A 17219-nucleotide genomic window follows, 5' to 3' on the forward strand; every position below is an offset into this window, starting at 1 on the left:
ATGAAACTGTATTATCAAATACAAAATTTTGCTAATTATCCATTAATACAAATTTGTGTTTAATGCTATGGTCTGAGCTGAGTCAATTTTAGACATTCTTAAAAGGGAATGGAAGGAACAATGCGCTGTTTTTCACATAACAGCAGTTCAGCTACAACAGACGGGAGGGAGCCAGTACTCTTTCAATACATGTATGTCATAAAGGAGAGACTGAGGAACTGCTCCAGATTAAAGGAGAATAAAGACACGTGACAGCTAAATGCTATGTGATCTTGTATTGAAGGAGCAGAAATGTTATAAGAACATTATTAAGACAGTTTACAAAACTCGAATATGGACTACAGATTAAAGTACCACATTTATGTTAAATTTCCTAAATAGGATAATTAAACTGTGATTATCTAAGAAAATATCCTTGTTCTTAGGAAAAATACATTGAAGTATTAAGAGGTCAGAATATATGCAATTTACCTCAAATAGTTCAAAAACAAATAAGTGTGTGTGTGTGCTGGGGAAGGAGAAAGAATAATAAACCAACATGGCAAAATGGTAAGAAAAATTAGTGTATTGGGGGGGAAAAACTATATTTGAGTACAAGGTATACAAGAGATCTTATACTATTCTTGCTAAAAATTGATTCTTTGCAAATAAATGAAATGGACAAACAAAAAAGACATGGAAGTATAGATAATAAGAGGAAAAGGGGACAAAATTGAAGGGACAGCAAAAATTTAGAAAGTAATAAAGAATACAATGTAAGATTTTATAACCCTAAATTTGAAAAACTAAGTGAAATAGCCGATTTCCAAGAAAAACTATAACTTATCAAAACTTACTGACAAGAAAACAAAACCATTAGAAACCTGTAACCATTAGAGAAACTGAATCAGCAGGAAGTGAGAGCAATAAGGGAATGGAAAATGAGATACACTGTGGTTCTCTCCGCACCTCTAAGAAACAGGTCAAGCACTAGAGACCACAATCAAGAAGGCTATCATCCCTTGTAAGAGAATTTAGAAGGGATTACTGTGAGCAGAAACAGGAACAAACTGCTGCTACTGACTTCTAATTAAGACACTGCTCTAACTCCTGGTGGCCACACAAAGAACAACATGGAATTCTTGGGCTCCGGCAATACCTCCTACTTCCTTCCATGGCTCCTTTCCCAAGCACTCATAGGCTGTTAGGTCTCTCAATTGGCCAGACTAAAACTAAACAAGCTTAAACAATTCTCTACTCCCTCAACTGGGTCTACCGAATTTGGAAAGGGACCCATACAACTCTGAAGGAGTCTACCTCAATGATCTGAGAATTTAACAGCCATAAATCTTTATTAATCAACTCATACAGCAATACCTATATTACACAAAACCATTTAGAAACACAAGAATATTCCAAACCTTAATGATATTTGGAGAGCTTCAGCCTTTGAGTTGAAGTAAACCAAAGAGAGAGAAAAAGAGAGAGAGAGAGAGAGAGAGAGAGAGAAGGATATATAATATTTGAGTAATTTAATAAATAACGCTAAACTTTATAAATCCAAACATTTATACTACAGTGAATTGAAGCCTTTCAAAAGGCTATGGATAAAGCAAGGTGTCAAATCAATAACTGAAATTCCTCCCAAAGAACTAGAAAAACAGAGTAAGCAGAAGGAAGAAAATAGTAATAAACAAGTAAGAATCAATCAATGAAAATAGAACAAAAAAAAGGAAACAAGGGGCGCCTGGGTGGCTCAGTCGGTTAAGCATCCGACTTCAACTCAGGTCACAATCTCGCGGTCCGTGAGTTCGAGCCCCGCATCGGGCTCTGGGCTGACAGCTCAGAGCCTGGAGCCTGCTTTCGATTCTGTGTCTCCCTCTCTCTCTGACCCTCCCCCATTCATGCTCTGTCTCTCTCTGTCTCAAAAATAAATAAATGTTAAAAAAAAAATTTAAAAAAAAAAAGAAACAAAATGCTGGTTTAAAAAAACACAATAAAATTGATAAATCTCTAGCAAGACTGACAAATTAAAAATGAACATACAAGTACCCAATTTCAAGAATGAAGCAAGTGACATCACCACTAAAGAGCTTGCAGCCTTTAAAAGTAAAATTGATAGATTAAGAACTTTACATTCATAAATTAGAAAATTTAGAAGAAATAAAACGATTCTTTGAAAACTGGTTATTATCAAAACTCAGTCAAGATAAAGGATAACCTGAACTGTCCTATAACCATTAAAGAAATTCAATTTGCAATTAAAAGCTCTTAAAGAGATCTCTCTATACTGAGATGATTTAACTGGAGAATTCTACGAACTACTTAAAGAACACCAATTTTTAACAATCTCTTCCAGAAAACAGAAAAATCACTTCCCAATTCATTTTATGAGGCCAGTATTACCTTGATACCAACACCAAAGATCATACCAAAAAAGAAAAGTATACACGAATACCTCTCATAACTTATACAAAATTCATTAATAAAATAGTAGCAAATTGGGGGGTGGGGGGAGAGGGCCAGGTGCCCTCATTCAGAAGAGCTGGCTCATTCAGAAGAGCATGTGACTCTTGATCTCGGGGTCATGCGTTTGAGTCCTAAACTGAGTCTAGAGATCACTAAAAAAAAATAAACTGTAAAAAATAGTGGCAAATCAAACCCAATAACACACCATGACCAAGTGGGATTTATTCTAGGCAACAAGGTTGGGTCAACATTCAAAATCAATCAACATAATCTATCATATCAACAAGCTAAAGATATGATCATATAAACTGCCACACAAAAAGCATTTGACAAATTCTTACATGCATTTACAATAAAATATATCAGCAAGTGAGAAATAAAAATTTGTTTTACCGTCTGTTTATTTTTGAGAGAGACAGAGACAGAGTATGAGCCAGGGAGGGACAGAGAAAGAGGGAGACAAAGAATCTGACGGAGACTCCAGGTTCCTAGCTGTCAGCACAGAGCCCGATGTGGGGCTCAAACTCTAGAACCGTGAGATCATGACCTGAGCCAAAGTCAGATGCTTAAGTGACTGAGCCACCCAGGCGCCCCTTTAAAAAAAAATTTTTTAATGTCTGTTTATCAGCAAGTTAGAAACAAAGGAGAATTATCTCAATTCATTAAAGAGAACTATAAAAAAAACCTATAGCTAACATCATACTCAAGGGTAAAAGGCTGAATGTGTTTCCACTAAGATAAGAACAAGGCAAGGATGTACACTAATATCATTCTTCTCGAACACAGAACTGGAAGTTCTTGTCACTGCAATAATGAAAGAAAAAGAAATAAAAGGCATAGAGATTGAAAAGGAAGGAATAAAGCTGTTAAAATTTGTAAATGACATGATTATCTACATTTAAAACTCCTAGGGGCACTTGGGTAGTTGAGTCGGTTAAAGCAACCAACTCTTAATTTCAGCTTAGGTCACAATCTCAGGCTTGAAAGATTGGGCCCCTGTGGGCCTCCGCCCTGGGCGTGGAATCTGCTTAAAATTCTCTCTCTCTCTCTCTCTCTCTCTCTCTCTCTCTCTCTCTCTCTCCTTCTCCCTCTACCCCTTCCCCTAGCTCCCCACTCCCCACACGTACACATGCTCTCTAAATAAATAAATAAATAAATAATCAATCAATCCCAGAGAATCTAAAACCTCACAGGTCAGCAAAGTAACAGGATACAAAAATTAAACATCTCTCTATACAGTGAGTATGCACTAATCAAAATTATGAACACAATACGTTTACAATTGTTCCAAGAAAAATAATACACTTAACAAAACAAATATAGGATCTTTATGCTAAAACTCACAAAATGCTAATGAAAGAATGCAAAGACCTTACTAGAGACAAATCACATTCATGGCTTAGAATATTCAACATAGTAAAGATGTCAATTCTCCCCAAATTGACCCACAGGTTTAATATAATTCCTATCAAAATCCTAATACAGAATTTGTACATATAGGTTAAGATTATTCTAAAATTTATACGGAAAGGGGCACGTGGGTGGCTCAGCTGAGCGTCCAACTTCAGCTCAGGTCATGATCTCATGGTTCTTGGGTTCAAGCCCCTCATCAGGCTAGCAGCTGTCAGCACAGAGCCTGCTTCAGATCCTCTATCCCCCTCTTTCTCTGCCCCTCCCCTGCTCATGCTCTTTCTCTCTCAAAAATAAATGTTAAAGAAAAAAATAACTTCTGAAAAAAATATTTATATGGAAAGGCACTGACCTTTGAATAGCTAAATAATCTCAAGAAATAATAAAACCACCGGGTGGGAGGGAGGGCAGGGTGGGTGATGGGTATTGAGGAGGGCACCTTTTGGGATGAGCACTGGGTGTTGTATGGAAACCAATTTGACAGTAAATTTCATATATTAAAAAATAAAAAATAAATAAAATAAAAATAAATAAAATAAAACCACCATCCAATACACGGCAGGGGCGGGGGGGGGGGACTTACAATATTGTTATAGTAATACAATGTGTTATACTTATGGAGGGATAGACAAATAGAGTAAATGGTGCTGGAAAAACTGCACATTCATAGGCAAAAAAAAAAAAAAAAAAAAAAAAAAATCACCTTGATCCAAGTATCATATCTTATATAAAAATTAACTCAATTTGACCAAAGACTTAAATATAAAATGTAAAACTATAAAACTTTTTAGGAAAAAAACAGGATAAATCTTTGAGACTTAGGGCAAGACAGGGAGTTCTTGGAATTGACACCAAAATCATGATCCATGAAAGGAAAAATTAATAAATTGAACATCATAAAAATATGAGTTTGCTCTGCAAAAGATCCAATGAAGAAGATAAGAAGAAAAGCTATGAACTGGGAGAAAATGTCTCCAAACCACATATCCCAACAAAAGACAAGTACCTAGAATATATAAAGAACTCTCAAAACTCAACATCAAAAAAAAAAAAAAAAAAAAAAAAATCAATAAGAAAAACAGGCAAAGGACATGAACAGATTTTTCACAAAACAAGGTACAAATTAAGCACATGAAAAGATATTCAATATTATTAGCCATTCAATGAGAGCTCTCACTATATACCTACCAGAATGACTAAAATAAAAAATGTAACTACACAAGATGCTGGCAAGAATGCCAAGAGAAGTCTGGGATTGTTCACACACTGCATACATTGCTAGTGGAAATTTAACACTGTATTGCCACTCTGGGAAAAAAGTTTGGCAGCTTCTTACAAAAAACCATCATTCACTCAACAATTGCACTCTTTGTCATTTATTCCAGAGAAATAAAACTTAGATTGACAAAAAAACCTGCATGTGAATGTTTGGAACAGCTTTACTTGTAAAAGCCCAAAATTGCAAACAGCATAGATGTCCTTCAGTGAGTCAATGGTTAAACAAATTTGGTACAAAGACATCACAGAATACTAGCCAACAATAAAAAGGAACAAACTATTGATACACTCAGCAACTTGGATGAACCCTCAGGGAATAACAGTAAATGAAAGAAAGGAAAAAAAAACAGCAAATACTTGTGATTCCAATTATATAACATCTTTTGAAATTACAAAACTATAGAAATGGAGAACAGATGAGTGGTTGCCAGGCCAGGGAGGAGGTGGATGTGGTTATAAAAGAGTAACAGGAGGGAGGATTCCTGTGGTTACTAAATTGTTTTGTATCTTCTGTGGAGGGTAAAACTGTATAGTCTTAAATACCAAAGTGAGTACAAGCAAAAGTAGGAAAACCTGAATATGATGGTTTGTATCAATGTGAATATATATTCTAATTGTGATTACATATAGTTTTGCAAAATGTTACCAATGAGAAAACCGGGTAAAAGGTAACATAACAGTATCTCTTCATATTATTCCTTACAACAGCAATTAATAATCTATGAGTGTCTAAATAAAAATATCAATTAAAACAGTCTATAGAACATCTGCAAAACTAGATTTCAGAAAAATGAATATCAACTTCTGGTGGCAGAACATAAGAGACATTAAAGATACTTCCTTGACATAATAAAGGACATCTCAAAGCAACAGCTAACATCATACTTTTATCTGTGCAACACTAGAAATTCCACTAAATTCACAAAGAAGCCAACATTAGCACCAACATTTAACATTATCCTCAAGTTCTAGTGAATGCTTACAAAAGGAAGGCAAGTTGCATGAATGAGCTTTACAGGATACCAGAAATGGGGGGGGGGGGGGGCGCGGAAGAACAATCATTTACAAGAGTCACAAATTTTTTTGACATGCCTAGGAAAGAACTTAAATGAGCGTACCTATACCAAACAAACAAACAAAAAAAAAGATAAATTGTTTAGTGTTCTGAATGAGCAAAAATATACCAATAAAAAAGGGTAAAAACAACCAATAAGGGAAAAACAAGTATTAGCAGATATTAAACTCTACACAACACTAAAATAATTTAAAAAGTGAAATATTCACTTAACCATCAACGGACCAGTGGAATTGAATAGGAACTAGTATAGATTGAATTCCATCCTTCTGAAATCTAGGAAGAAAGGTCTCATTAGAAACTGAATCAGCCGGGGCAACCTGCGTGGCTCAGTCGGTTGAGCATCCGACTTTGGCTCAGGTCATGATCTCAGGGTCTGTGAGTTCGAGCCCTGCGTAGGGGTCTGTGCTGACAGCTCAGAGCCTGGAGCCTGCTTAGGATTCTGTGTCTCCCTCTCTCTCTGCCCCTCCCCCGCTCATGCTCGTGCTCTCTCTCTCTCTCTCTCTCTCTCTGTCAAAAATAAACAAACATTAAAAAAAAAAAGGGGAAAAAAAACCAAAATCACCTGGCATCCAGATCTTGGACTTTGCGGCCTCCAGAACTGTGAGAAAATAAATTTCCACTGTTCAAGGCAACCCATTTATGGCATTTTGTTATGGATAAAATCTAAACCAAACCATCATACTTCACATCTTAAACTTAAAAAGTCTAACAACACATAGAAGGCACCCAAATATCTGCTGATTAATTAAAAAATATCAATCAGCTAATCAATTAAAAGCATGCTACATTCATACACTGTATGCTACATACATACAGTGAGGAAATATTTATAAAGCTAATGAAGTCAGTAAGTTGGGATCAAAAAGTTTGGGTTTTAATTTAGCTATTAGAGAGGCTATTCGCTATTGTAACAGTTTAATCGCAGTTGGAAAATAAGAGAAAGGATGTGAAGTATATCACAATCAGATATAAAATAGAAACATGAAGCCAAGATAATCCTGATGAGCCTGAGAGACAAGATTAACCACTATAAATCAATCACTAAAGAATGAAGTACTACTTTAAAGCTAATAATTGAATAATAGGGTGCCTGGGTGGCTGAGTCGGTTAGGTGTCCAACTTTAGCTCAGGTCATGATCTCGTGGTTCAGGAGTTCGAGCCCTCCATCAGGCTCTGCACTAGTGATGTGGAGGCTACCTAAGATTCTGTCTCTGTTCCCCTCTCTCACTGCCCCTTCACCACTTGTACTCTATCTCAAACTAATACACTTAAAAAAAAATGAAACTAATAACTGAATAACAAGAAAGTACAGTATAGTCAGTAAAGAAATGCTAAAGCAAGTGTTAAGCTGAAGTTTTCTGAAAAGACAAAATAAAAGCAACCAGAATGGTGATATGGGACATACTCCAAATCTTAATTTTCAAGAAACAGCTATCACATGGCTCCAGAAGAAAGAGAATAGAAATGATAACAGGCAGGTTTTTTCCTTTTCAAGGAATATTGGCAATATTAAAGAATTAACTGTTGCAATACAACTGCTGGGACAAAGTCACAGAATTCATGGATGTACAGAAAAGCCATTAACAGTACAATTTATTACCTTTTCAATGGATTGGCAAAATGAATTGGTAATTTTGGACTACATGAATGTTATCATTATTAGCATTATTAGCATTTCTTTCAGTTCCAAGAAAACTATTGCCCAAGTTGCTTTCTCTAACTCAATTTTCCTATTTTTCCATTTGTGACTTACCTGTGACAATAAAAAGGAAATGTTCCTGCCATTATCATTTCCTCAAGACTAGCAAGCTGTCGGCCTACATTCTCTATTCCACATAAACTCTTAACATGCTATCTTTATAATTATTTAATTAATGTAAAAGAGGGGAAGGCATTTCCATAAATTCAATGCATGCTTTTGGTGAATCACAAATAAAAAACTCAGCAAGGCAACATCATGGAAATGATTGCTTTGGGAAACAGGCAGATGAATTCAAGACGAAAAAGAAGCAGTGACCAGATTATAAGTTTTTTTGTGTTGAATTAAAGAGACAGAATTGTATCTAGGAAATTTCTGGAAACTACTAAAGAAATATTAGACCCAGGTTTTAGAAAGTTCAGTATGATAAGCAATACAGAAGCTAGAGAAGTTAGGTAAAACTGGGCCATGAAAAAATATTAGGTCTTTATCTGCAGTAATACAGGACAGATAAAAGGTAAGTAGAGATGAAAAGGATGAAACAGAATCAAAACAGAAGAACACTTGTTTGAATAAATGGAAGAATCACTAACTCCTAGGTTTATGACTGCTATTGCTGCACAATGATACCATTCTCCAAATCCACAAAAAGTCCCAAATCTTACATAGCGTAGCATAAAAACTTAGCCAAAAATACAGATTCATTCTACCTTAATGACACTCAAGATTTGAAAGTCCAAACATATAAACTAAAATATAAGGCCTTGGGGTGCCTGGATGGCTCAGTCAGTTAAGCATCTGGCTTCAGCTGAGGTCATGATGTCATGGTTCATGAGCTGAAACCCCCGTGTTGGGCTCTGTGCTGACAGCACAGATTCTCTGCTTGGGACTCTCTCTGCCCCTCCCCTGCTTGCTCTTGCTCTCTCAAATAATATATATATTCTTTCTCTCTCTCTCTGCCCCTCTCCCAGACTCACATTCGCTCTCTCTATGATATAAAAATTTTCGGGGTACCTGGGTGGCTCAGTCAGTTGAGCGATCGACTTCAGCTCAGATCATGATCTGTTTATGGGTTTGAGCCCCCCATTGGGCTCTGTGCTGACAGCTCAGAGCCTGGAGCTTGCTTCAGATTCTGTCTTCCTCTCTCTCTGCCCTTCCCCTACTCCTCTCTGTCTCTCTCTCAAAAATAAACAAACATTAAAAAAGAAATTGTTTTAATTTTAAATATAAGGCCTTATTCAAATAGAAATCTTTACTCAAATGTTACCTACCTTTTCTCACTAACATCTTCCTTGGTTATTCAATCTAAAATTTTAACATACCTTCCTACAAAATACTCCCTATCTCTTTTTCCCTGTTTTATTTTTCCCCTTAGCACTTAGAACTCTCTTGCATATTATATATTTCACTTATTTATTATACTATTTCTTCATCCCTCACCAGAAGGTATACTGCCTTAAAAACTAGGACTTCTTTGTTCATTTACATATCCCCAGTGCCTAGAACAGTGTCCAGCACACTGAGTACCACTCAATAAATATATTATACAAAAGACTCACTTTTAAAAAGGGAATATTCCCTTTTAATAATGTAGGATTGATTAAGGCAAAACTCAGCATATATTGGCTACTGAAATATGAATGAGAGTGGTTTGAATGACTGACAAGAAAAATTTAGATGGGACTACAAAGGAAAATAGTAAGAAAGATACTAAAGCCCAAAGGAGTCTAGTGAAAATGGGAGAAAAATCAGAGGTATAAAGTGATAGAATAAGCATGACACTGTAAGAGCAAGAAAAGGGGAATCCAACAGAAATGACAGTTAATTGTAAAATTCCTCAAATAGAACGGTTTTGAGTAAGAACCAGACCCAGAAAGTAGGCTGCTGAAATGAAGACCAGAAGGTCAAGACTATGCAAAGGAAAGCAGCCAAGAATGATGACGAGGCTCAGATGTGGAAAGGTTGGCTAAGGGAAGGAACTGCTACACTGGACAGAGGACAATGAGCTAGAGGGCAGTGAGCTGAGTCGTACTGTGTCATCAGCAGCACTTAAATACACGGCTGACAGAATATTCTGTAAGGGGAATACAGAACAGTAAAAATGCTGAACCATCTCTACTCCCACTGGCACTTTTTAACTCTGTGATATTATGGTGAATAGAACCAGTATCTTTCAAGAGACTGAGCTGCTGAATCCTCAGGGGAAAGCTTGTTAATGCAATGGGTTTTCAGTGGAGGGGAAGTTCTGTACAAGGACGGAGGTTTCATAATGGAATAATTCACAGAGGTGCACAGTGGGGAAAGCTAAGCAGAAAATTGCTCTGTACTTTTATAAAGTTCAATCCAAGGTAGAAAGATGAGACCTGATCTTCTAAGGTTTCCAATGGTGCAGAGTGGGTAAGTCTCATTTTTAAAAAAGCCCCTGCTGTGTTATAACTACTTTATTTTCTCCCTAGAAAACAAATACTCTAAAATCTTGTTTTAGGCTCTAGTAAAGAAACCCCAATTTATCAATGTCTTTTTAAACAACAGAATCATTATCTTATAGGCATTTTCATTTTTACAACCATTTTTATCCAAAACCTAATAACTTATTAATTCAAAAAATAATTCCTTAAGTCTCTGATGAATTCTTAAAACCTGAAATGTTTCTATTTCTCCTTTCCTCTTTTTAAGATTACCTTTGTCACTGTTTATAATGTATCTATCTTCTAACTTTGCTTTGATACAGCACTTTGATAACAGTGCCTTTTTCTTGTTTCTACAGAATGTTTTAGGTAATCCAGATGTCCTACTTTACCTTTCTATACAGCCTATCCTATTTCTTGTTATATCTTTGTACATCACATGCTTTCAACAGTGTAACAGCTTTAAACTAGTAACTTTATAGTATTTTTATTATTTACCACATAAACTTAAGAATAGCTAATTAAAAATCCCATGGCAATTAAAAACCGTGTTTAGCAATAAATATTTTAGCAAATATTAAATATTATTACTGACAGTTTATTCAGGTACTTATAAAGATTCTAAAGGTATATTAGAATTCAGTATTCCAATTTAAATATCACATGCAATTCAGCTAAAAACGATCAAATAATATCATCTATACATACGGTAAATACTCTGTAAAAATGTTTACCTATGAAACAGAAGCGTGATACTAACAGAGAAGGGTCACTATATCTATTGAAAACTGAATGCAAACAGAAAGCTTCTATCACGGGAAATGTGAAGCTCCATAGTGAGGATTATCTATACAAATTAACAGTTGAATTTTAGTCAGTATTTTAAAAAACGTGATCCAAGATACCACTAACCTGTCTTGAAGAAATCAAAATTTAGGAGGAAATGGAAAATACAATTCACATAAATGGAAAAAGCAGTTCTGAGAATCCATCACTGCCAAATACTATTCCATCCATCCCCAAGTGTCTGGGAGAAATAATACCTTCATTATCTTAGACTACAGCACCGAAGCCTAGAGCTTCTTTTGAATGTATTCTCAATCACCAAAAAAGTATGAAAGTCAACGTAGAACAGAACTTTCCAACTTTTTCCTTAGACATACTTAGAAAGTAACATTTGGGTTTTTTTGTTGTTGTTGTTTTTTAATCTTTATTTTTGAAGAGAGAGAGAGAGAGAGAGAGAGAGAGAGAGAGAGAGAGAGAGATACAGGGTATGAGCAGGAGCAGAGAGAGGGAGACACAGAATCCGAAGCAGGCTCCAGGCTCTGAGCTGTCAGCATGGAGCCCGACGCGGGGCCTGAATTCACAAACCGCAAGATCATGACCTGAGCCAAAGTCAGCGGCTTAACCGACAGAGACACCCAGGCGCCCTGAAAAATAACATTTGTAAGGCAACAAGGGAAGATGAGGAGCTGCTGGTGGTGAAGAAGCAAGCAGCCTGGAAACTCCTGCCACTTTTACCTAGTCATGCACAGCACACAGGTGGAGAAGCTTAATTCAGGATATCAAAGGGTAGCCTGAGAAATTCTACCTTTGTAAGCATTATAAACACAGGCAAGTTATAGGTAAGCATTATAGGAAATAATTTCTTAAGTCAGAGTAAAACAAATACCATATGATTTCACTCATATGTGGAACTTAAACAAAACAGATGAACACAGGGGAAGGGAAAAACAAAAAGAGAAGGAAGCAAACCATTAAAGACTCTTAATTATAGAGAACAAGCTGAGGGATGATGGAGGGAGGTGGGCAGAGGATAGGCTAAATTGGTGATGGGTATTAAGGAAGGCACTTCTGTTGAGCACTGGGTAATATATGTAAGTGATGAATCACAAAATTCTACTCCTGAAACCAGTATTACACTATACTGTAAACTTACAAAAAATAGGAAATAATTTCTGATCTCTCTGAATGAAATGAATGAACCAATGAAGTGGTACTGACCTAATCACACAAAATATTTCCTTCCTGAAAAAATCCCAATCAGCCTACTCTTTATTTGTGCTCCCTTTCTTGTGTAGGAAAAAAAAAAAGTGAAATATAACTCTTTGAGAAGTACAAGAAGACATTTTTAGTACAAGTCATTGTAAATCAAAGCCTGGAAAAAATCTCCTACCGGAGTACTTTTTACGCTTGAGACAAGCTATCTTCTTCACTCTTGTTACCAGTATTCTGACCTACTAAAATTCATCCAAAGTAGAAGATGCTAAGATGTGAACCATATAACAAATGGGTACAGAACAGTTTTTACCAAATATCTTTTATATGATTAACTGTTGCATAAAGACAACAGTAACAAGTAGTTTACTTACCAAGAAGGATTTAAAAAAGAACTACTATTAACTTGGGAAGAATTTTGCAAACTTACAGACTCAACAGTCATAAGGTACTACTTCTTTAGAGCATGAAACCAGAAACCAGAAAAATGCATTAAAATGAAACCAATCAATAAAAGTATCTACAGATATGAACATTAATGATCCCCAAATGCAGTGATAATGAAAAAATACATAGCTTCAGAAGGATCTTGGTCAGATGTGTACTACCCAGGAGAGGGGACCAAATAATCTACTTACTTCAATTCTCTGTCCCATTTGTCTTGAGATTCCAAAAGACTTTGCTATTTTCAACGTATAACCATGCATTATTGCCTCTGTTTTTGATCATACAAGTCCCCATAACCTAACTCTTTACTATAGCTAATCCCAAAGGAAAAATGGCAACCCTCCAACTGAAAAGTAATTTTTCTTTCGTGTCTACAGAGGTATATTTATCATCCCTGTCTCACAAATAACAAGTTTCCTCTAGGTGAAATGATTAGATAAAACAACAGATGTTCTGAATCCTAGGTTAGTGCTGCTATCAGAAAAACCTATTTTCTTGTTAGTCCATTAAGATTCTATACCCTAGGACTCAGGCGCTCAAATTAAGTCCTAACATAAGGAAATAAGTTTGTGTTCTTTCTGAATCCCAGTTTTATTCTCACTAGCTTTCTGTCAAAGCAACACTCTCAGCAACCACCTAATCCATTAATCTGAGCGATCTCTGACCAGCTTCACTCCTAGTTACGTAGATCTGGTCTCGTATTTAATTATCGTAAACTGTTCATCTTCATTAATGTAACTAATATTCTGTTTCACTCTGAGATATCTTTTCTCTATTTTACATCTAGGTCATCTTTTCCTTGTTTCATGCTTTTTCTAGCAAACTTTTTTCTCCAATTCTTTCTCCACCTTTGACTTGTCTTTTCTTTTTCTATCTTTACTATTAAAACATGTCTTAAATCTTCACTACCTCACTCAGTTCCTAAAATCTACAACTTCTCTTCCGACAACATCCCTCAGTTATCATTAGCTCAGACAAGAAGCATAAACTCCAGGACAGGTCACCAAAGCCTCTTTCACAGAAGTTTACAAGGCGTATTTTAAATACGCATTAGTACATGCCATCCACCATCTTATCCAAAGTAAAAACAAACCACTTTTAAATATTTAAACTTTTAGAGATGACATGTTAAATTTACTATATACACTTATGACTTCAACTGGAGTTTCCTACAATCCTTAAACCACATTCCGGTTAATTGAGATACACAGTCAGGAATGTGAATCATAAACTCAAAAAACTAGAGTTGGAAGGCTTTCAAGAAGATTTAGGGTAACTCACCATTTAACTGAGGCAGAAACTGGGGCACAGACAAGTTAGGCAACTCTCTAAATTACTAAAATATTTTAGTAGTAAAAAATATCCAGAAACCAAAATTAAAAGTAGAATTATTCAAAGCGTTCATGTATGAAAGAATTATTTGGAACTTAAAACACATTCTCAAGAGAGATAACATTATTGATGCTAAATGGGCTCACAAAACAGTCCACAATTACATATTTAAAGGGAACTCAAGTTATTTTCAAGAGTCTTGGAAATTTTTGGCATTTTATTCTCATTTTGCTTCTAAGTATATGCTTTCCTTTTGCTTGATACAGAAATGACATTAACATTATTCAGCTTCTCAGATACAACTGCAGTTGTCACAAACGAACAAAGGAGAAAGAGCTTTCCACACCAATTAAAAGAGAGTAAATATCTAACATTATCAACGTTGAGATTCAAATTTTAAAATACACAGATGTAAGAAAACATTCATCTGCGCGGAAGATGTAGTATTAAAATCAAGGCTGGCAACCAGGTAGTCTATGTGCCTAGGACAACTAGATTAATAGAGAATGAAGAGAAAGAACCTGAGAAAAGAGTCCAGGGTAGGAGCCAGTAAAATATTCTGTAAGGGTCGAGATACTTACGCTCTCTGCTGCAACTGTTCAATTTTGTCATTGTAATATGAAAGCAGTCATAGACAAATGTAAACGAATGAGCTAGGCTATGTTCCAATAAAACTTCACTTTCGGATACTTAAACCTGAATTTTATATAATTATCATGTGTCACAAAATGATTACTCTTCTTCAATATTTTTTCAGTCATTAAAAATGTAAAAACCAGGGGCACCCGGGTGGCTCAGTCAGTTAAGCATTCAACTCTTGACTTTGACTCATGGTTTTTTTGAGTATGGGCCCCGTATCAGGCTCTGCACTGACAGTGTGGAGCCTGCTTGGGATTCTCTCTCGCCCCCTTTCTCTGCCCCTCCCCTGCTTGCTCTCTATCTCTCACTCAAAATAAACAAAAATAAACTTTAAAAAAATGTTAAAACCATTCTGAACTCATGGGCCATACAAATACATAGCAGGCCTGGATATTCCCTGTGCACTTTAGTTTGTCAACCACCAGTCTATGGAAGAAAGAGTGGGAAAGAAGGAAAGGCAGTGTGTACCTAGTTTAATAACTGTGTGGACTATTCATGAATACTTTTGCATTAAATCTAATTAAAAATTGCAGCTCCCTTCTAACATATGTATATTAATGAGTCCCAGTTGGCATATTTCACTGTCTTTAACATTTAAAGAACTTAGATACATAATCACTGATCCAGGACAAAAATAATTCTCATAAATAACGTTACACTCAGCAAAACTTTAAGTAGATAATTCAATCTATAGAACCTTAAAATTATATCAACAGATACATTATTCATTACCATTTTGTCCCTGAGTCGCTCTCCACGGATAAAAAAGTCAGCGCAGCCATTCTCTTCCTGGTGAGGGACTTTGAAGACAGTGACGCAGCTTAGTCCACTCCCTCCAAGTGGTAACCATCCACCACTTGAGTCATCCCGGGTCATCACCACAGCTCGCACTCGTGCATAACTATTACTAAAACAGATGCAAAGATTTGAAATTAGGTTTTCCATAAACAAGAAAAAGCCAAGCTGTCAGTCTTATTTGAGAAACAAAGACCACATTAGTTAATGTGTGGCAACTAATATGTTTCCTACTTCCGTGATAGTCCACAAGGTAATCTATTTGAAAGAGGTAAAAAACCCACAAACTAATTTAAAAAGTTAACCTTTATTTTGAAGCTCATCATTACAATAAAAGACTACAGATCTCTTATTTCAATTCGTCATTTGAGTACCTCCAGCACATCTATCTGATGGTCACGGAACAAGTTATAAAGGACCCCAAACACAAATATTGTCAAACTACACAGGCCACCATCAAACTTGTCTATTTTCCACCTGCTGCAAAAAACAACCAGAACAAATTACTGCTATATTTTAGTACATAAAATGTGACATCTCTAACATTTCTAGATCATTAGTTCTTCTAACTAGGAATCTACATCAGACAAATCATATAAAGACAAATGTTCTGTTTCAGCAACTAATCAAGCAAAGTCATGCCCAAAAACTTTTCATGCCCTCTTTTTAGCAGACTCTACTCTAAAGAGACCACACTCTAGTTCTAGCCAGAATCATTTCCCAATATTAACCACAACTGTTCTTTACATAAAACCTAAGAAATGTTTCATATACTAATATTCTAGTCTACTGACATCTAAGCATTTTAGTTCCAAACTTTTAATATAATAATTAGTAGTGAAACCCTTTCTAAAAGTAGTACACCCTGATGACTTCCCGGAAAACTATTAAGGGTGCCTGGGTGGTTCAGCTGGTTAAGCAACTGATTCTCGATTCTGGCTCAGGTCATGACCTCACAGTTGTGAGACTGAGCTCTTCATTAGGCTCTGCAATAAGCGTGGAACCTGCTTGATATTCTCTCTCTCCCTCTCATACTCTTTCAAAATAAATAAACTTAAAAAATGTTTTATTAATAGAACTTAAATGTGTGTTGGTTATTATGCATCTCAGTTGAGGCTCTATGTGACAGTTCTGTGCTACTTCATGTCTTTGCATGTTCTAAGTGTTACATTGCCAGGTGTCATTTCTGCTGTCCTAGTGATTGGCTGAAATCTCCCCCTAGCTTTTGTTTAACTTTGCAGATTTATTTTGTTGAGGTATACTATAACATACAGATCTTAAATATAAAATTCAACAATTTCTGACAAATGTACACATCTACATCTAACCAACACAATAACCAAGATATAGAACACTGTCATAACTCCAGAAAATTCCCTGAAGTCTCCTACCCACCAAATAAGCAGAACCACTGTTCTAGTTCTAAAAAATACATTACTTTTGCCTGTTATCGGCCTTCAAATGCATGTAATCAAACAGAATCCCCATTTGTACCCTTTTTGTCTGACTTCATTTGACTCATGTTATTGTATTAGCAGTTCATTTTTACTGCTACATAGGCCTCTCACTGAACGAACAGATCACAATTCATTCATACTTTCTTGTATTGATGGACACTTGGATTGTTCCTAGTTGTTGGCTATTATGAATAAAGCTGTTACACAACTATTCTTGTACAAGTCTTTTT

General features: G+C 35.8%; 1 protein-coding gene across 1 annotated transcript in view; it reads right to left on the reverse strand.

The window, feature by feature from the left end:
* SPRED1 (sprouty related EVH1 domain containing 1) overlaps nucleotides 1-17219 on the reverse strand; it is a 137595-nt gene that overhangs the window by 55365 nt on the left and 65011 nt on the right. Inside the window, exon 2 of the mRNA XM_060618988.3 lies at nucleotides 15470-15644. Within this exon, the coding sequence (XP_060474971.1) occupies nucleotides 15470-15644 (175 nt within the window). The remainder of the gene's footprint in view (nucleotides 1-15469; nucleotides 15645-17219) is intronic.

The sequence above is a fragment of the Panthera onca genome, chromosome B3 (genome assembly GCF_046562875.1).
Source record: "Panthera onca isolate mPanOnc1 chromosome B3, mPanOnc1 haplotype 2, whole genome shotgun sequence".
NCBI lineage: Eukaryota > Metazoa > Chordata > Mammalia > Carnivora > Felidae > Panthera > Panthera onca.